At 42.6% G+C, this 20,614-nt stretch overlaps 1 protein-coding gene across 2 annotated transcripts in view; it reads left to right on the top strand.

Moving 5' to 3' along the window:
• Positions 1 to 20,104, top strand: part of LOC135528332 (inactive dipeptidyl peptidase 10-like) — a 36,054-nt gene extending 15,950 nt beyond the window's left edge. Inside the window, exons 6-25 of one of the 2 annotated variants that reach the window (XM_064957331.1) lie at positions 1,323 to 1,375; positions 1,980 to 2,061; positions 2,440 to 2,560; positions 3,086 to 3,240; positions 3,367 to 3,464; positions 3,595 to 3,718; positions 4,035 to 4,076; positions 4,206 to 4,310; positions 4,622 to 4,713; positions 9,601 to 9,648; positions 10,597 to 10,715; positions 10,816 to 10,863; positions 11,054 to 11,152; positions 15,574 to 15,640; positions 15,941 to 16,135; positions 16,238 to 16,292; positions 16,441 to 16,540; positions 16,634 to 16,692; positions 18,782 to 18,854; positions 18,997 to 20,104. In XM_064957331.1, coding sequence (XP_064813403.1) covers positions 1,323 to 1,375; positions 1,980 to 2,061; positions 2,440 to 2,560; positions 3,086 to 3,240; positions 3,367 to 3,464; positions 3,595 to 3,718; positions 4,035 to 4,076; positions 4,206 to 4,310; positions 4,622 to 4,713; positions 9,601 to 9,648; positions 10,597 to 10,715; positions 10,816 to 10,863; positions 11,054 to 11,152; positions 15,574 to 15,640; positions 15,941 to 16,135; positions 16,238 to 16,292; positions 16,441 to 16,540; positions 16,634 to 16,692; positions 18,782 to 18,854; positions 18,997 to 19,220 — 1,959 coding nt within the window. In that variant the 3' untranslated portion in view covers positions 19,221 to 20,104. The remainder of the gene's footprint in view (positions 1 to 1,322; positions 1,376 to 1,979; positions 2,062 to 2,439; positions 2,561 to 3,085; positions 3,241 to 3,366; positions 3,465 to 3,594; positions 3,719 to 4,034; positions 4,077 to 4,205; positions 4,311 to 4,621; positions 4,714 to 9,600; positions 9,649 to 10,596; positions 10,716 to 10,815; positions 10,864 to 11,053; positions 11,153 to 15,573; positions 15,641 to 15,940; positions 16,136 to 16,237; positions 16,293 to 16,440; positions 16,541 to 16,633; positions 16,693 to 18,781; positions 18,855 to 18,996) is intronic. The other variant, XM_064957332.1, reaches the window with a different exon arrangement.
• The last annotated feature ends 510 nt before the right edge of the window (positions 20,105 to 20,614 follow it).

The raw sequence follows: 20,614 nt of genomic DNA, 5'->3' as shown, positions 1-20,614 counted from the left end.
CATTACTGTCCCATTGTCGCCAGGTCCCAAGTGAGCCCACACACGCTGGTCTCGTCTGTTTACAGTGTGGCTCCTCCATTTGGGGTAAAGTCATGGGGGGACATGAACCATGAGAAGTGGACATGTCTGCTGATTCGGAGCTGTGAGTTAAAATGCCTTTCAGGCTAGCTATGACCCCACCAGTTTGATGGATGGGTGTCATATGTACCATATGGGGGGGGGGACAAGCACGCTCTCTGACATGCACCCACACACACATACTGAGACAGACGCACGCACACATGCGCGCCCACGCAAGGCCACACACAGACACACCCACACACGTAAGCACACAGTCCCCTCCTCACGCTCAGTATCCTTCTTCCCTCCCCTAATGATACATGATGAGCCATACCTTTGTCTATTTTGTTGACAGTTCCTAAAGAGCGAATTAGCCAGAGTGCGGAATGATAAGGCGACACCCCTCCACCCAGCGGGAGGGACTCGTCTCGTTACACTGCCACCACACTGCTCGCTCTGTGACCTGTTAAATAGCCGTGCACTCCTCTGGCTCAGACCCTCATCCTTTACCTCGGTGCCTCAGTTTTCTTCAGATCTCACTGTTTTCTGTTGTCATTGTGTTTTGTTTTGGGTGCAGTGGCCTCTTCCTCAAAAGCAATGAAAGGGACCTTTCTCTCTCAGAGTGACATTTTCTGGTGTGAAACATAGCCCTTCTTTTTACAGTCATGCTCCTTTGCCTCTCTGTGTTTCTCGGTTTAGAGGACCAACAATATGGGAAGTAATCCAATTGCACTGTTAAGTATGCTACTGGAGACGTGACATTCAATTACATTAGGGACACGCTTTCCGAGGCTTTTCCTTTGGCTTCTTTCAGAAACTAGTGGGCAAACAACACACTTCAAGTCTTTGTTTTAGAAATGGAGTGTCCTCTTCAGCCTGCCGAGCTGCTCACTTGTCAAGATGAGTTACCACTCTGGATCTTTTTCAATCTGAGGGATATTGGCTGTACTTATGTTACTTAGGGGTTAGAGAAAGACATACTCCCTATCTTTCACATCCTCACATGACATCATTCCTCTAATGTCTCCTAGTCTCTGTCGGGAGAGACTGAGTTATCATTGTTTGCACTGTTTGACTGGGTAGTTAGAACAGATGTTTGCGACAATGCAATGTGATTGATGGAATTGTTGGCCATTCATTCACTTAATTGGATTGTTCTATGGTCTAACTGTAATGCGTGTGTCTGTGTCTGTGCTTGAGATTGAGTGTGTTCTCGAGTAACTCTGGACCACTGTGCCCATCATGTCCTCTACCTCCAACAGGTTTTCTCTCAGTCCTTTACAGCATCCTATGCCATCTACAATGTGGCTAATGGGTAGGTACTGTAGATCCATGAATGCTAATGCATGGGCTGCACTGGGCATGTGTATTGCCAATGCAAGCGGGCCCTGGCCTCGACTGACCAAGCACCTCCAAGTGTGTCTCTTTTCATCTGAACGTCATCTGTTATGTCAGACATATCCATTACTCTTAACATTGTCCTCGCTGACTTTAAACTAAGCTGGGAAATTGACAGCCAGAGATTCCTCCTCCCTGCTGGCTCACCAGTAAACAAAAGCTCCCCTGTATCTGTGGATGAAAGCCTGGGCCTTGTGAGGAGCATCAATGCCTCTCAAAGAAATTCAGAAGGATCTGCTCGTCTTACCAAAAATGAAATGCCTGGTTATGTCTTGTTACAAGATGCCTGCCTGTTTTTAGGAGGAACATAGTGCTGTTCCAATGCATTGAAAAAGGTATTGATCCATTGCATGAACCGACCTCAATCTCTGTATGGTTTTGCATTTGCATCTTGTCTTTTTTACGATACCTATCAAATGCTTATGAACAGGCATGGACGGATTTACGTTCTACTCCGTTATCCACTAGTGGCTGTAGAGAGGCCATTCGTTCCTAATGGAGGGATTCTGTGTTTGTCCCAGGGATCTGCTGGAGCTTAACCCTCCAGCGGGGGAGAAGGCAGGGATACAGTACGCAGCCTGGGGACCGCAAGGGAACCAGCTGGTAAGGCAGCAGCTCTCACTCATTCTGCATCCCATCTCAACAGTGTCTGGTGGACTAGAAATGCGTTTAACACCACAACAAATCTACAGCACCTCTATTTATCTGTGTTTAATATTGGAGTTATAATGATTAAAAAAACAACATTTCAGTGTTTGTTGCAGATTAATATTGGATGATTATGTGTTATGAATGTAAAGTGTTTTCAGTGTAATGTTTGTGTTCCAATGGTACTTCAACACATTCAGTCAATGGCAAGCTGAGATCTATTGGCCTCTAACTTGGCTGGCTGATGCATTCCCACAGGACGCTCAGCCAACACTGAGCTCTCTATCTGCTTGCTTTGATAATGGATTAGTACTGTCTCTCTGTTGCTGCCAGGCCTATGTGTTTGAAGGAGATATCTACTACCAGCCAGCCATGACCAGTAAGCCCCTACGCCTCACATCCACAGGCAGAGAGGGGCTGGTGGTCAATGGTCTATCCGACTGGATGTATGAGGGTAAGAGATACTGCAGCCACATCCACTAACACCTTAAAGGAAAACAACTCTATTTGCTTAAGTAGTCCATGATTTTGCTTGTCAGCACTCAAGTTTTTAAGATAAGTAACTTTCAAAATACAGAAATCATCCCTGTATGATGCATTTTGCATCATATGATGCTGCGTTTTGCATGATTTCTGTGTTTTGAAAGTCGCATATCTTGAAAACTTGAGTGCTGACAAGCAAAACATTTCGGGACTATGTCAACAATGGAGTAATGAAACAAAGACCAAAATATTGTTTTTGGGTGGAGTTTTCCTTTAACCTATCTCCATCATAGCCATTGATTGACAACTGTTGCCAACTGTTTGCAAATTGAGGTTTGTCGTTTTGAAAGCTGTTCCCTGAGATGTATGGTATTGCAGATAATATATGACTTTGACACATTGTTTGCACTATTGGCAATCTGTAACATTTGGACTTCCATGAGTAACAAATGTGTATTGAAACTGATTGCTTTGTTCTCTTGTAAAATGTTTACAGAGGAAGTGCTCTTGACTTACTCTGCCCACTGGTGGTCCAAAGATGGCGCTCGCTTGGCATACTTCACCATCAACAACTCTGCCACACCCTTAATGGAGATACCTTACTTCCTGGGTGGAGTCTATCCCTCCAATGTTTTCTTTCCTTACCCTAAGGTAAACACTGATTTTAAAATATATAATTAACCAATAATGCAATGTGTAAAAGCTCCAAGACTATCATGTCATCAAACTAATGTTATACTAATGTAATAGTCTGAACCTGTGTGTCTGTGTGAACAGGCTGGCTCCACTATCCCCACAGTCAGCCTGTTTGTGGTGAATCTCTATGGTCCAGCTCACACTCTAGAGATGATCCCTCCAGACTCTCTCAGGGCCAGGTACCATCTCCAAAATATAACTTCATACTGTAGCTCAACTAAGGACTAATGTTGTTAACGTTTATATTTTATTTTACTGTCCAAGAAACTTTCTTTTTTTGTATTTTTTCTTCTTCAAATGTCTCCCTAGAGACAGCTACATCTCCATGGTGAAGTGGATCAGCAGCACTCGTCTGGTGGTGCGTTGGTTGAACCGGGCCCAGAACCAATCAGAGCTCTGTGTGTGTGAGGCTACCACAGGGGCATGTTCAGAGGTGAGAGGTCAAAGGTTATTTCACAGTAATTCAATAGGGTCTCCTCGCTCTGCTGCCATGCATTACTTTTATAGCATTTTCATCTCCTTTACACACTGGGGGGTTTGGATTGATTTTCTTAAGCCACCATATCTCTTCCTTCCAGCTTAACTAAGGTCAATTATACTTCCTGTGATGAATTTCCAATGACACGCTGCAGCATTTCTCTGCCATCTCTCTCCAACCAGTCCTTATGGATTGATTACAATATTAACATTGGCTGCTTAATTATGTTGATACATTTTCTTTATTTTGTATCTCTGCTTTAATTCCACAGAAACACACTATGGTCATGGACTTAATGCAAAACCAACGACAGGTAGGCGTCACTCATTTCCCAAAATCTGCTACTCATTGAAACTGGTACGCTGATACAGTCTCAATCGACCCATTTGTGACATTTTCTGGATTGTTATTGTTGACCATGCCTGACTCATTTGTCCAACAGGAGGTGCCATTGTTTTCATCCGATGGCTCTTGGTTTTATTTGACACTGCCAGCCAAGCAGGGTGCCCGAGGGGAGTTCCGCCACATTGCCAGTCTCCCTGCGCAGGTCAGTGTGAGGGCAATAAAGTTTAACACCTCTGTGTCATCCTCCAATGGTTTAACATCAGACTGCTTGTTAAGCCTTCAACAGGGTGACATACAACAGTATGTGATTATACAGATTTTAATAGCAGAGAACTGAAGTCTTGTCTAGGCAGTGATTATTTTAGATATATGTGACTGTGTATCTGAATTGCATGTGTCTGAATGACTCTACATTCCGCTGACAATGTTATTCTCGGCATCTCCTCTCCACTGGCAGTCTGTCTGTTTCTGTATTCATCCCCCTCTCTTTCTCTCTCCTTCAATGTGACACAGCCTGCCATCCCTTCTGTCCCTCCTCGCTTTCTGACGTCCGGGAACTGGGATGTCACTGTGCTGTGTGCCCTGGACGAGGACAACGGGAAAATGTATGTGAGAGCCCCTGTGTGTGATGCTACATAGCATAACATGTACAGTCAGATGTTTACATACACCTTAGCGCAAAAAAAATTATCTTGGTTTTTCCACAATTCCTGGCATTTAATCCGAGTAAAAATTCCCTGTCTTAGGTCAGTTAGGATCACCACTTTATTTTAAGAATGTGAAATGTCAGAATAATAGTAGAGCTTAGTAGCTTCTATTTCTTTCATCATATTCCCAGTGGGTCAGAAGTTTACATACACTCAATTAGTATTTGGTAGCATTGCCTTTAAATTGTTTAACTTGGATCAAACGTTTCAGGTAGCCTTCCACAAGCTTCCCACAATTAGTTGGGTGAATTTTGGCCCATTCCTCCTGACAGAGCTGGTGTAACCGAGTCAGGTTTGTAGACATCCTTGCTCGCACACGCTTTTTCAGTTCTGCCCACAAATGTTCTTTGGGATTGAGGTCAGGGCTTTGTGATGGCCACTCCAACACCTTGACTTTGTTGTCCTTAAGCCATTTTGCCACAACTTTGTAAGTATGCTTGGGGTCATTATCCATTTGGACCCATTTGCGAACAAGCTTTACCTTCCTGACTGACGTCTTGAGATGTTGCTTCAATATATCCATATCATTTTCCTCCCTCATGATGCCATCTATTTTGTGAAGTGCACCAGTCCCTCCTGCAGCAAAGCACCCCCACAACATGATGCTTCCTCCCCCCATGCTTCACGGTTGGGATGGTGTTCTTCTGGTTGCAAGCCTCCCCCTTTTCCCGCCAAAAATAACGATAGTCATTATTGCCAAAACATAATTTTTTTGTTTCAAAACATTTCTCCAAAAAGTACGATCTTTGTCTCCACGTGCAGTTGCAAACCATAGTCTGGCTTTTTTTTATGGTGGTTTTGGAGCAGTGGCTTCTTCCTTGCTGAGTAGCCTTTCAGATTACGTCTACATAGGACTCGTTTTACTGTGGATATAGATACTTTTGTACCTGTTTCCTCCATCATCTTCACAGGGTCCTTTGCTGTTGATCTGGGATTGATTTGCACTTTTCGCTCCAAAGTACATTCATCTCTAGGAGACAGAACGCGTCTCCTTCCTGGCTGCGTGGTCCCATGGTGTTTATACTTGCGTACAATTGTTTGTACAGATGAACGTGGTACCTTCAGGCGTTTGGAAATTGCTCCCAAGGATGAAACAGACTTGTGGAGGTCTACAATTATTTTTCTAAGGTCTTGGCTGATTTATTTTTATTTTCCTATGATGTTAAACAAAGAGGCATTGAGTTTGAAGGTAGGCCTTGAAATACATCCACAGGTACACCTCCAAATGACTCAAATGATGTCAATTAGCCTAATAGAAGCTTCAAAAGCCATGACATCATTTTCTGGAATTTTCCAAGCCACAGTCAACTTAGTGTATGTAAACGTCTGACCCACTGCAATTGTGACACAGTGAATTACAAGTGAAATAATCTGTCTGTAAACAATTGTTAGAAAAATGTATTGTGTTATCCACAAAGTAGATGTCCTCACCTATTGGCCAAAACTATAGTTTGTTAACAAGAAATTTGTGGAGTGGTTGAAAAACGAGTTTTAATGACTCCAACCTAAGTGTATGTAAACTTCCGACTTCAGCTATATGTGAGAGCCTCTGCAATTTGATGCTAGAATCAACCCACATCTATTTAACATTTTATACAGGCATAGTTAAATGCTGGAGCAAAGTATTCCATTCTGAGAAATTATCATTAAAACGATATGGGCTTATATTTATTTTCTTTGCATGATTAGAAGTGAGAAGTAGGCAAGGTTGGGGAGTAACTGATTACATGTTGCTAGTTTCATGTAATCTTCTTATTTTTTATGTAACTAATCAGTTACATTACAAGCAAACATATTTTTATGAGATTACATATGCTTTTGAAAAACTAGATGATTACTTGGATTACTTATAAATTTAGAAAGGATGTTTACTAAAAAAAATATGTTATGACACTTTTCTGTTTTCTCAATGACATTCAATTCAGCATTGTGGTCAGTGAGTCTATAATACACCAAATGTGTTTGATAGATCCTTTTTGTCTTCTTCTAATGCCTCTTAAGGGGAAAATAATCCAAAGTAACTGAAAGTAATCAGATTACGTTACTGACTTTTGGTAATCCAAAAGTTACATCACTGATAAAAATGTTGTTCAGGTAACTAACTAGTGACTGTAATAGATTATATTTAGAAAGTAACTTAGCCAAACCTGCAAGTAGGCTACGGTTGTAGAACGATGATTAGGACAGAAAAACACATACGGGTATTATTGCAATTTTAAAGAACTAGCCCATGATCCCTAAAAGTTAATGGATCTAAGTTAAAGAGAACATGTAGTAATCACTTCAAACAGATCTGGCTTTGTTTTCGCTCAGATCAAGTCAGCTGAAACTGAACAAGACAGGATTAGATGGTCTTTGACTGAGTCCACTGTTTTATTCTGTCAGTACCAGGCTCGGGGCACAAGTCCTTCATGCTTAGACAAATTGAGGTGTAGTGTGTGTGCGTGTGCGTGTGTGTGTGCGCTAGCATCATCCTCATTGAGCATGATGGGAACCGGAAGGTGCAGCCAGATGGTTGCACAAAGTCCCAACCCAGCTAGCACATAACGTTCTGAGAACCATTTGTTTCTTAGAGCTTGATGAGAGCGTGGTTGTCCTATGGTTGTTTAGCATATAACCTTCCCACAACTTTCTGGGAATGGTGCAGAATAGTTGCTTGGCTGTAGAACATTTTCTGCACATTTAATGAACATGAGATTTTGGTATTTCATTTACTTTAACAGATTGTTTCTTAAAAGTTCAAACATGATTATTTTTAATTTCAATTTTGGTAATGTTCTACGAACGTTCTCCAACTGGTTTGACATTGGGAATGTTCTCAAATAGTTAATGGAACGTTAAAAAACAACATTCTTCTGTGGGAATTTCCGTATTTCAGCATAACGTTTCCTACAGGTTTCCTCATGGTTCTACAAAAGTCATGTTCTCAAATTGTTCAGAGAATGTTAAGAAACAACATTCTTCTGTGGGAATTTCAGTATTTCAGCATAACGTTTCCTACAGATTTCCTAATGGTTATTTTAAAGTCATGTTCTCAAATTGTTCTGAGAACGTTATACATTCTGGGAAGGTATTTTTTTTTAAATATATATACATATATACATTCATTCACATTTATTAACAAAAAAAATCCATTCTCATAACATGAAGAAAACTTTCCATAAAAAATACAAAAATACTTTAGTAACATTCAACGTTCTAAGAATGTTATTTAAAAACATACATTTCATTCTCAGCATCAACAAAATTCTATCTTGTTAAGTGTGTTGGCCACGCCCACTAATTGGCCACACCTGATCTTAATGAGTGCTTGTTTCCTTTGAAATGGGGTTTGTTTGAATAGACTAAAATTAACAGCTTTGTATGTGTAAAAAAAACAAGCTCCATTCTGGTAACACAGTGGACTAATTCCATGGATAGAGAACAGAAGAGCATAGGTTCAAATTTCACAAACGCCATGTCACAATAAAAAAATGAATGTATCTGCATGATTAATGCCTAAGGAAATGTATTTCTATGTCAATCAATCAAATTTATTTATAAAGCCCTTCTGACATCAGCTGATGTCACAAAGTGCTGTACAGAAACCCAGCCGAAAACCCCAAACAGCAAGCAATGCAGGTGTAGACGCACGGTGGCTAGCAAAATCTCACTAGAAAGGCCAGAACCTAGAAAGAAACCTAGAGAGGAACCAGGCTATGTCAGTCCTCTTCTGGCTGTGCTGGGTGGGGATTATAACAGAGCATTGCCAAGATGTTCAAATGTTCATAGATGACCAGCAGGGTCAAATAATAATCACAGTGGTGTTCGAGGGTGCAACAGGTCAGCACCTCAGGAGTAAATGTCAGTTGGCTTTTCATAGCCAATCATTCAGAGTATCTCTACCACTCCTGCTGTCTCTCGAGAGCTGAAAACCGCAGGTCTGGGACAGGTAGCACGTCCGGTGAACAGGTCAGGGTTCCATAGCCGCAGGCAGAATAGTTTAAACTGGAGCAGCAGCACAACCAGGTGGACTGGGGACAGCAAGAGAGTCATCAGGCCAGGTAGTGCTGAGGCATGGTCCTATGGCTCAGGTCCTCCGAGAGAGAGAAAGGAAGAAAGAAATTATGTGTGCTTGCGGATTCTGAAAATTGTATTCAAAATACAAAATAAGGTAGAAGTGTTATTAAAAGTCTTATTGAAATATTCAGTGAAAGTTTTACGGAAGTATTTTGAAAGCCACCAAATAACATAGAGGAAAACTTTAAGGGAACCAGAGTAAAATGTTCTTAGAACCTCCCTGCAACCTAAAAATATATGTTCCCAGAACAGGAGAAATGATCACTTCTGTTTTCAAAACGTTCACAAAACGTTTACAAAATGTTCAGTTTTACCAGTCAGGAAACTCATGGCTTCATTCCCACAACCAATGTGAAACCAAAAACATACCTTCCCACAACTTCCAAGGAACCAAATGTGCTAGCTGGGAATTTCCCATGTGGTGGCTGGCATGGCTGTTTGCCTCCAAGCAAGACACTCATACTGCACAGCATTCATATACTGTACATTCTGCTGTATAGACAATGGAGTCAAAGTGCGACTCAAATCACTGGACATGTTCTGTAATTCACCCTTATTGAGAGTGTATGCGAATCAACTGATACCATGAATTTGTTGAGTGAAGCATGTAAATCATAAATACCAGGTGGACTAACATATAGTATCTCCACATTCAGCGGTCCTGGAAGATGGGAGTTGATTGACTGTTTCCTATTGACTGCATCACTATGTCTTCTCCATTTGCAGCTACTTCCTCAGCACAGAAGAATCCAGACAGAGCAGACATCTGTACAGGTGAGGCCATCCCCTGTCAAAAACTATTTGATCCCGAATTTCCTCCTTTGAAGGCGTGCTGGCTTTGACTGATGAAGTCAAATTGGCTTTATATCCCAAAACAAGACTTTTTAGTTATTAAAACATACCCTTGTTTTACGGAATGTAATTTCCGATTTTTAAGACAAAGATATTAGTTTGGCAGCCAACGAAACAAAACTAGTTACATGAAATTCAAGTCAAAAGCAATGGTGGCTCAACAGCTTTTGGGTTTCATGAGAAGGTGTATGGTCAGAGAAGTGAGGTGTGAGCTGAAGGGTTATATAGCGCAGCAGCTGAAGCCATTCCTCTCCAGTGAGCTTTAGGCAGACTGCCCACCTAACACATTTATCAGAGAGGGGACCAAGCCAACTCAGTGCTGTGGTAGAGAATGTGTCCCAAATGGCTCCTTATTACCTATATAGTGCACTACTTTGGACCAGAGTCCTATGGGCCTTGGTCAAAAGTAGTGCGCTGTATCGGGAATAGGGTGCCATTTGGGACGCATGCATAAAGACTGATCCACAACCTGTGATTAATGTGCTCAGCTCCCCAGGTTCATTCACCTTATATGTTATATATAGTTTTTTTTATTACTCTGCTTTGGGCCTCGCTAGGTGATAGAGTAGAGGGAAAGAAAGGTGTGGTTTAAAGTGGGTTTTCTGGGGAAGGTGTATACATTCTTTTTTTTGTACCCTTGTACCCTTATTTTCAACCTTGGAAGAGTCGTATTCTTGTTTGAGAAGTCAGTCATATTCTCGCTTGAGAAGTCAACTCAGTAATTCATTCTAGCATTTCTATCAATATATTATTGTTTAATTAAGGTGTAATTTACAACCTGAATAAGATATTGATTGAGATAGCTGAATAGTTTCAGATCCATTAGTTCTTTAAGGTATTTGGTCACTCTGTTGTCTTCCTCTCTCTCAGTGTGGACCTCGAAGGGATCTTTCAACGCCAGTGTCTGACCTGCTACCTTCTAGATGGTTGCAGCTTTTTCAAAGCAGAGTTCAGCCCCAATCAGACATATTTCACACTTTATTGTCTTGGTAGGTGCCCCACACACACAAGCACATCCTCCTGCTTGAATCAAGGATAATCAAATATGTACGTTTTCCTTTTCATTGCCTTTGATCATTGTTTCTCCAGGCCCCGGAGTCCCCAAGGTGACAGTTCACAGCACTAAGGACCCTTCCAGTGAGTTATACAGTCTGGTTTCTCTGACTAGCCTGCTCCACTTTTTCTACCATCAGACACTTTTGACAGTGGCCAGTAGAGAGCAGTATGTACAAACAAACAATTTAAAGCAGTTTCAGAAAATGAGTAGTGGGAGTAGCTGTGAATAGGCTGTATAAATGTCAATATATGTTTGTATGATCTCCTTTAGTATACATAGTTCTGGAGGACAACACACCTCTCTCTGAGGCCCTATATGGGAAGAGACTCCCAGAGACTGTCTTCAAGACCCTCACAGCAGACAACCACGGTAAGCGTGTGATATCACTCTGGGCCCATAGTCACAGAGTCTAAAATGATCATTCATATTAACTGACATAACAAAACAGACTGTTTCGGGTTCAAATGGTCACAGAACAGACTAGTTCCAGTTATATCAGGCCTCTAAATAACAAGCCAAATATAGAAGCATGCCCATCAAGAAAATACTTTCTTTAATTAGCTGATCAGGGCTCCATGGGAGCGAGTGCCTGATTCATGCTCTCTGGGGAGGTGTGTGTGTGTGTGTGTGTGTGTGTGTGTGTGTGGTTGCGGTTGCGTGTGTGTGCTTTTTGGGTGTGTGGGTGTGTTACTCAATGAACTAACTCATTGTTACAATGACGCACATGACTCGGGGGAGTTAATTTACTAGTGCTTTAGTTTAGCACACACAGATTTCAGGGGGAGAATACTGATGAGCTCTGCCACAGTGTACCGTAAAACTTCAATTAAACTCTTGAGTCTTGAATAGCAGCCTGTCCCTTTTGATTGTCGGGCATCAGCACGCATTTCAGCAAATAAACGCTGCGTCTAAATGAATTGTTGACGAGCACCATAAACATTTTACAAAAGAAGATAAAGGAGAGCAACATCATTGCCGTGGATGAAACAGCAGTGTGGGAATAAATGTCTATGGGTGAAGTGAAAGTAGGTAAGGGTTAATGTTGTCAAAACAGAAAATAATTTGATGGTTAAAAATAAAGTAATACGTACTCACGTGCCCCTAGTGGATGGTATTGAAGGAATCTCCTGACATTCTGGGAACCAGGACAGCATTGAATTCTGAAGTCTATCTGCTGTGAACTTGCTGCAACTACAGGAGGTACAAGGCACGACAAGGTGCAACAAGTGAAAGTGTGGTGCGGAAACATGAAATCGGGGGTGAATAGCGACTGCTATGGGTTTGTTCTGATGTTTATACTGGTCACACTGGTCACAGTAAACAGTGCGGTAGTCTTTTCAACCTTTTACTGAGCAAAAGATTTGTGCATTAAGGAAACAGACGCCTGGCTCAAATAGAAGCCTGTCTCTAAAAAAGCACCAGTTGTGTTCAGTGATTGAAGCAAATAAACACCCTGGCTATTAGATGAAGTTTGAACATATATCTCTCTATACACTACTTGACCAAAAGTATGTGGACACCTGTTCGTCAAACATCTCATTCCAAAATCATGGGCATTAATATTGAGTTGATCCCCCCCTTTGCTGCTATAACAGGTTACACTCATCTGGGAAGGCTTTTACAAGATGTTGGAACATTGCTGCCGGGACTTGCTTCCATTCAGCCACCAAGAGCATTAGTGAGGTCGGGCACTGATGTTGAGCGATTAGGCCTGGCTCGTAGTCGGCATTCCGTTTCATCCCAAAGATGTTCAATGAGGTTGAAGTCAGGGCTTTGTGCATGCCAGTCAAGTTTTTCCACACTGATCTCGACAAACCATTTCTGTATGGACCACTCTTTGTGCACAGGGACATTCTCATGCTGAAACAGGAAAGGGCTTCCCCAAACTGTTGCCACAAAGTTGGAAACACAGATTTGTCTAGAATCTCATTGAATGCTGTAGCGTTAAGATTTCCCTTCACTGAAACTAAGGGGCCTAGCCCGAACCATGAAAAACAACCACAGACCGTTATTCCTCCTCCACCCAGTTTTACATTTGGCACTAAGTATTGGGGCAGATAGCGTCCTCCTGGCACTCGCCAAACCCAGATTAGTTTGTCGGACTGCCAGATGGGGAAGCGTGACTCATGCAGCTGGCTGATTATATGATGTACAGGCAGGATAGAACAGCGTCGTCTGGTAAGACCAGTCTATGTATTTTTGTAAACAACAGCTGGTGCACGATATCTAAGGAAGTCTTGAGCCATTGCTCGCCTGAGGTAGAGTTTCTCAGGATAAGCTGCAGACAACATTACCTACCGAGAGAGTTTTCATACCACCACATGTTAAATGTGTAAACAGAGGGAAAATAACTCTGGACAACCTATACTCCACACACAGAGACACATACAAAGCTCTCTCTCATCCTCCATTTGGCAAATCTGACCATAATTCTATTCTCCTAATTCCGGTTTACAAGCAAAAATTAAAGCAGGAAGCACCGGTGACGGGATCAATAAAGAAGTGGTCAGATGAAGCAGATGCTAAGCTACAGGACTGTTTTGCTGCACAGACTGGAATATGTTCCGGGATTCCTCCAATGGCATTGAGGAGTACACCACATCTGTCATTGACTTCATCAATAAATGCATCGATGACATCGTCCCCACAGTGACCGTACATACAGTACATACCCCAAACAGAAACCATGGATTATAACGCAGAGGGTCCCCAGTCCGGGGTCAGCGACTAGGGTCCTCGCACCAGAGGTGCCACCAAAGTAGTGGGAGCCAGAGGCGGAGGGGGTCTACGTTCTGCACCAGAGCTACCGAGGGAATGGAGATGCCCACCAGGACCCTCCACCTTTAAAGTCAGGTTTTGCGGCCTCACGCCCTGGCCATAGAGAGGCTTTTATTCTCTATTTTGGGTAGGCCAGGGTGTGACTAGGGTGGGCATTCTAGTTTCTTTATTTCTATTTTTTCTGTTTCTATGTTTTGGCCGGGTATGGTTCTCAATCAGGGACAGCTGTCTATCGATGTCTCTGATTGGGAATCATACTTAGGCAGCCTTTTTCCCGTAGTATTTTGTGGGTAGTTATCTTTGTTAAGTGGCACTATAGCCCCAGTAAGCTTCACGGTCGTTTCTTTGTTTCTTGTTTTGTGGGCGACATTTACATAAATAAAGGAAAATGTACGCTCACCCCGCTGCATCTTGGTCCGGTCATTTCCACGATGACACCCGTGACAGTGAGAATGCTATTCATTGACTACAGCTCAGCATTCAACACCATAGTGGCCTCAAAGCTCATCAATAAGCTATGGACCCTGGGGCGTAACACCTCCCTCTGCAACTCGATTCTGGACTTCCTGAATTTGCCAATGACACAACAGTTGTTGGCCTAATAACCGACAACATGAGACAGCCTATAGGGAGGAGGTCAGAGACCTGGCCGTGTGATGCCAGGATAACAACCTACCCCTCAACGTGATCAAGACAAAGGAGATGAGTGTGGACTACAGAAAAAAGAGGACCAAGCACGCCCCCATTCTCATCGACAGGGCTGCAGTGGAGCAGGTTGAGAGCTTCAAGTTCCTTGGTGTCCACATCACCAACAAACTAACATGGTCCAAGCACACCATGACAGTCGTGAAGTGGTCACGACAAAACCTATTCTCCCTCAGGAGACTGAAAATATTTGGCATGGGTCCTCAGATCCTCATAACGTTCTACAGCTGCACCATCGAGAGCATCCTGACTGGTTGCATCACTGCCTGGTATGGCAACTGCTCGGCCTCCGACCGCAAAGCACTACAGAGGGTAGTGCGAACAGCCCAGTACATCACTGGGGCCAAGCTTCCTGCCATCCAGGACCTCTATACCAGGCGGTGTCAGAGGAAGGCCCTGAAAATTGTCAAAGACTCCAGCCACCCTAGTCATAGACTGTCGTCTCTGCTACCACACGGCAAGCGGAACCGGAGCACCAAGTCTAGGTCCAAGAGGCTTCTAAACACCTTCTATCCCCAAGCCATAAGACTCCTGAACATCTAGTCAAACTGGCTACCCAGACTATTCAGGGTACTATTTCAGGAAGCTGCCAGTTGAGGACTTGTGAGGTGTCTGTTTCTCAAATTAGACACTTGTCCTCATGCTAGGTTGTGCATCGGGGCCTCCCACTCCTCTTTCCGTTCTACAATATTTACAGCGCCAGTTTGCGCTGTTCTGTGAAGGGAGTAGTACATAGCATGGTACACCATTATCAGTGTCTTGGCAATTTCAAGCATGGAATAGCCTTCATTTCTCAGAACAAGAATAGACTGACGAGTTTCAGAAGAAAGTGCTTTGTTTCTGGCCATTTTGAGCCTGTAATTGAACCCACAAATGCTGATGATCCAGATACTCAACTAGTCTAAAACAGGCCAGTTTTATTGCTTCTTTAAATCAGGACAACAGTTTTCAGCTGTGCTAACATAATTGCAAAAGGGTTTTCTAATGATCAATTAGCCTTTTAAAATGATAAACTTGGATTAGCTAACACAACATGCCATTAGAACACAGGAGTGATGGTTTCTGATAATGGCATCTGATTACCTTTGTAGATAGTTTCCAGCTACAATAGTCATTTACAACATTAACAATGTCTACACTGTATTTCTGATCAATTTGATGTTATTTTAATGGGAAAAAAATGTGATTTTCTTTCAAAAACAAGGAAATGTCTAAGTGACCCCAAGCTGTTGAACGGTAGCGTATGTATATATTGTATATCTCAGCTGACATTGAGTGTGGGCCCACCTTTGTTTGTTTTCATTTAGATCTGCACCTGAAGCTGTCTATGCCCCAGAGGTACGAGGCCAAGCTGCTCCCTCTCCTCATCATTGTGTAAGTTAGTATGCATTATAAATTAAGCTCATCAATGGTGTTATAACATGCTAATGGAATTTTATTAAGCCTCATAACATGAGCCAATATCAAGGATTCACTTTTACAGTTTTACGGCCTATTACGTAAAGTTGAACAGACATTGATTTCCCCATTGTTGACCAACAGGCTAAACCTCTAATTGACTTGTTTGGCTTCCACATCCCATTTACAATCTCTAACCCCTGCCCTTTGCTCAGTCCTTCCAAATTGACATTTTTGTCCAAACCAGCTCACCCTGTTCCTCTTGTTGTCACGCAGGGATGGAGTTCCAGGCAGTCAGTCGGTGACGGAGGAGTTTGCTATGGGATGGCCTGAGGTGCTCGCTAGTACTCATGACGTGGCCTTAGCCTGGGTGGATGGAAGAAGTGGCGTCGGCTGGGGGCAGAAGATCAGCAGTGTGGATCCCCGCAAGCTCAGCTCCCTCAGAGTCAAAGATCAACTAGGAGTCGTGGAGTTAGTTACCAACCTACAATGTTATGGGCCTTGATTATATATACTAAAAATGGTTACATAATGTACATATTAACTATGATTTTTTTGTTTGGCCCCCCACAGGTGGTTGATGCAATTGCCTTACATTGATGATCGGCGGATTGCCCTGTATGGCAAGGTTACTTTGTTTACTAAGAAAACATTGAAACAATGTTATCTGGTCATCTGACCAAGTGCACACATCGGTTCCATATACTGTACATAATGTTGCAAAAGCATAAATGATAAGTATTTTTGTTTTATGTTGCTCATGTTATTCTCTACAGGCATTTGGTGGTTATTTATCCCTCAAGATGCTAGCTGCATCTGACCAGCTGTTTAAATGTGCAGTCGCTGTTGCTCCCATAACAGACTTCAAACTCTACAGTGAGTGAAGACCATATCATCATTACAATAGTGTCAAACCTACTAGCACAGAACAGCCATTAATTCTTAGCACACTTGTTCTACCATTTATAGATGCTGCCTTTTCAGAGAGGTATCTAGGTCCCCCAGCTAAGGAGGAGCACACATACTTGGTGAGGATCATCTTTACCCACAAACACCAATATGCTTACTTTTTATTAAATAACATTTTACCTTTATTTAACTCGGCAAGTCAGTTCAGAACAAATTCTTATTTACAATGACGGCCTACCCTGGCCAAACCTGGACAGCGCTAGGCCAATTTTGCGCCGCCCTATGGGACTTCCAATCACGACCGGATGTGATACAACCTTACTTACAAACCCTTAACCAACAATGCAGTTTTAAGAAAATAGAGTTAGGAAAAGATTTACTAAATAAAAAGTGACACAATAAAATAATAATAATGAGGCTATATACAGGGGGTACAGGTACCGAGTCAATGTGCAGGGGTACAGGTTAGTCGAGGTAATTTGTACATGTAGGTAGGGGTAAAGTGACTATGCATAAACAGCGAGTATCACCAGTGTAAAAACTCCCAAGTTTTTACACTGCTGGGGGCTCCTGAGTGGTGCAGCGGTCTAAGGTACTGCATCTCAGTGCTAGAGGCGTCACTACAGAGCCTGGTTCAATTCCAGGCTGTATCACAAACGGCTGTGATTGGGAGTCCCATAGGGTGGTGCACAATTTGCCCAGCGTCGTCCAGGTTAGTGTTTGGCCGGGGTAGGCTGTAATTGTAAATAAGAATTTGTTCTAAACTGACTTGCCTTTTTAAATAAATCAAAATAACAAAGGGGGGTGGGATGTGTCAATGCAAGTAGTTCGGGTGGCCATTTGATTAATTGTTCAATCAATCAATCAATCAAACAATCAAATGTATTTATAAAGCCCTTTTTACATCAGCTGTCACAAAGTGTTGTACAGAAACCCAGCCTAAAACCCCAAACATCAGGCAATGCAGCAAAAACTCCCTAGAAAAGCAGGAACCTAGGAAGAAACCTAGAGAGAAACCAGGCCCGGAGGGGTGGCCAGTCCTCTTCTGGCTGTGCAAGGGTAAAGATTATAACAGTACACGGCCAAGATGTTCAAACGTTCACAGATGACCAGCAGGGTCAAATAATAATAATCACAGTGGTTGTCGAGGGTGCCACAGGTCAGCACCTCAGGAGTAAATGTCAGTTGGCTTTTCATAGCCGATCATTCAGAGTTAGAGACAGCAGGTGCGGTAAAGAGAGAGAGTTGAAAACAGCAGGTCCGGGACAAGTTAGCACGCCCGGTGAACAGGTCAGGTTTCCATAGCCACAGGCAGAACAGTTGAAACTGGAGCAGCAGCAGGTGGACCCGGGACAGCAGGTGGACTGGGGACAGCAAGGAGTCATCAGGCCAGGTAGTCCTGAGGCATGGTCCTAGGGCTCAGGTCCTTCGAGAGAAAAGAGAGAGAGAGTTAGAGGGAGCATACTTAAATTCACACAGGATACCGGATAAGACAGCAGAGACAGCAAGGGCGGTTCGTCGCTCCAGTGCCTTTCCATTCACCTTCACACCCCTGGGCCAGACTACACTCAATCATAGGACCTACTGAAGAGATGAGTCTTCAATAAAGACTTAAAGGTTGAGACCGAGTATGCGTCTCTCACATGGATAGGCAGACGATTCCATAAAAATGAAGCTCTATAGGAGAAAGCCCTGCCTCCAACTGTTTGCTTAGAAATTCTAGGGACAATAAGGATGCCTGCATCTTGGGACTGTAGCGTACATGTAGGTATGTATGGCAGGACCAAATCGGAGAGATGGGTAGGAGCATGCCCATGTAATGCTTTTGTAGGTTAGCAGTAAAACCTTGAAATCAGCCCTCGCCTTAACAGGAAGCCAGTGTATAGAGGCTAGCACTGGAGTAATATGATCACATTTTTAGGTTCTAGTCAAGATTCTAGCAGCCATGTTTAGTACTAACTGAAGTTTATTTAGTGTTTTATCCGGGTAGCCGGAAAGTAGAGCATTGCAGTAGTCTAATCTAGAAGTGACAAAATCATGGATACATTTTTCTGCATCATTTTTGGACATAAAGTTTCAGATTTTTGCAATGTTTACATAGAACGATAAAAGCGGTCCTTGAAACAGTCTTGATATGTTTGTCAAAAGAGAGATCAGGGTCCAGAGTAATGTTATAATGTCCTTCCTGTCTCTGTTGTGACCCCTCAGACGGCCTCTGTATTGGAAGATGTTCACAAGCTTAAAGATGAGAACTTCCTCTTACTACATGGGACTGCAGACGGTGAGACTTTGCTTTGCTTTTAACATCTACATTTGTCCATGTTTTTTCAGAAATATTAAATTCTACTGATGAATACCTGACCTGCTTACTTGATCATTTGTGTTATTGTGTCTTGTGTGTTTGTTTGGCTTTGGGCATGCAGCACGGGTTCACTTCCAGCACAGTGCGGAGCTCCTGAGCCGTCTGGTGAAGGTAGAGGCCAACTACTCCTTGCAGCTGTACCCAGACGAGGGCCACACCCTGAGAGAGCAGCGTAGCATCCAGCATTTTCAACAGACCCTGGTGCACTACCTCCAGACCTGCCTGAGACATAACCCCCTCCTGGCCTCCATAGAGGAGCCAGATGAGGATGAGGAGGATGACTAAGTACTCCCACCTCTGGTACTGAAGAGACATACTGAGAAGTGAGGACTACTCTCCTATGCATTACCCCAGGTCAGACTACTACTAGACACTGGTCTCTTCCCACAGCAAGAACACCGGAGTGGAGATGGACCAAGAATATCAGATCACAGCTGAGCCTACTGTACCACTTATGAGTAACTTTGGGAATATAGCATTAATTTTGTTTGTGCTGTTTGAATTGAGTCTGCGCTGATTGTTTACATTGTGTTGATTCATTATCAAAGAAGTGACCGTGGCCAGGTCTTAATGTTGATTCTACATAATGTTTACAAAATAGTCTAAACATGCATGTCGTAATGGCTGCATGAAGTAAAGTGGTTTACTATTTGTTTATGTTTTGTTATCCTGCAGATCCTAATTTGGTTCAAATCAGCCTGTTATGCTGTTATGTAATGCATATACAGAAGGGGCCTACTGTCACTCAAAATGTGCCAAATACATTATATGTTTACAAGCCTATTCATTCACCATGCAAACTCTGAGATGTATCCAATCTTGCAGATGTTATAGACTTTGTATTTCCCATGCTTTTTGCACGATTCTTTTCAACAGTTGTATTTGGTAACTTTGGATGGATACAATCTGAATGAGCAAACCCAACAAAATATAAAAGCACATTTCTTGGACATCTATTTCAGAAGTTAGTTATGTTTTTCTTTATTTAATTTGATAGTCATGTATACTTTGTTGTTCATTGTATTGTGTACTGCAACACCTCCCAATCAAAGCCATGGAACATCCATGGTGCACTGCATGTAGTCTGTTTGCAATTGAATGCCCGACTTGAAATGTTTCCTTTTTGTTTGTTTGACTAAACCCTTACAATAAAGAATCAAGTCATTGTTTGCAATATTGTTTAGTGAGTTTCCTGGAAACGCTCCCCATCACTGATGGCTTTGGAGAGGACAAGTAGAGCTTCAACCAAAGTACCAGGTTTGAAATAGTGAACTGTCTGTTGTGTCACGCAGAATTTCTCGCAACTGTCTCGTTGGTGCCAGGTGCTTTTACCCTACCCTCCCTAAACCCCAACAGCCGTAACCCATAGATTTGGCAAGAATATGGCAGTGCATTTTCCCCATATTGCTTATATGTATCCAATTTATTCAGATCTGCACCTGGAGTTTATATGGTCCTGTCCAGAAACATCCCCTGACCATACTTGAATGACAGTTTTACCACGGAGTTTCTCTACCATCTTTGGTTTTACCCTGACTCAATTCATTTAAATTGTGTGACAGACGGAAACGTGTTCTCAAACACCCCAGTTTTCAGTCTGCCTTAGCCAATCGTTTCGATTGATAGAGACACACGAGTCTCAACTGACCAATCAGGTTACATTTCGTTACAACCACCGT

The sequence above is a fragment of the Oncorhynchus masou genome, chromosome 33 (genome assembly GCF_036934945.1).
Source record: "Oncorhynchus masou masou isolate Uvic2021 chromosome 33, UVic_Omas_1.1, whole genome shotgun sequence".
NCBI lineage: Eukaryota > Metazoa > Chordata > Actinopteri > Salmoniformes > Salmonidae > Oncorhynchus > Oncorhynchus masou.
This window is presented reverse-complemented; position numbering and strand designations above follow the sequence as displayed.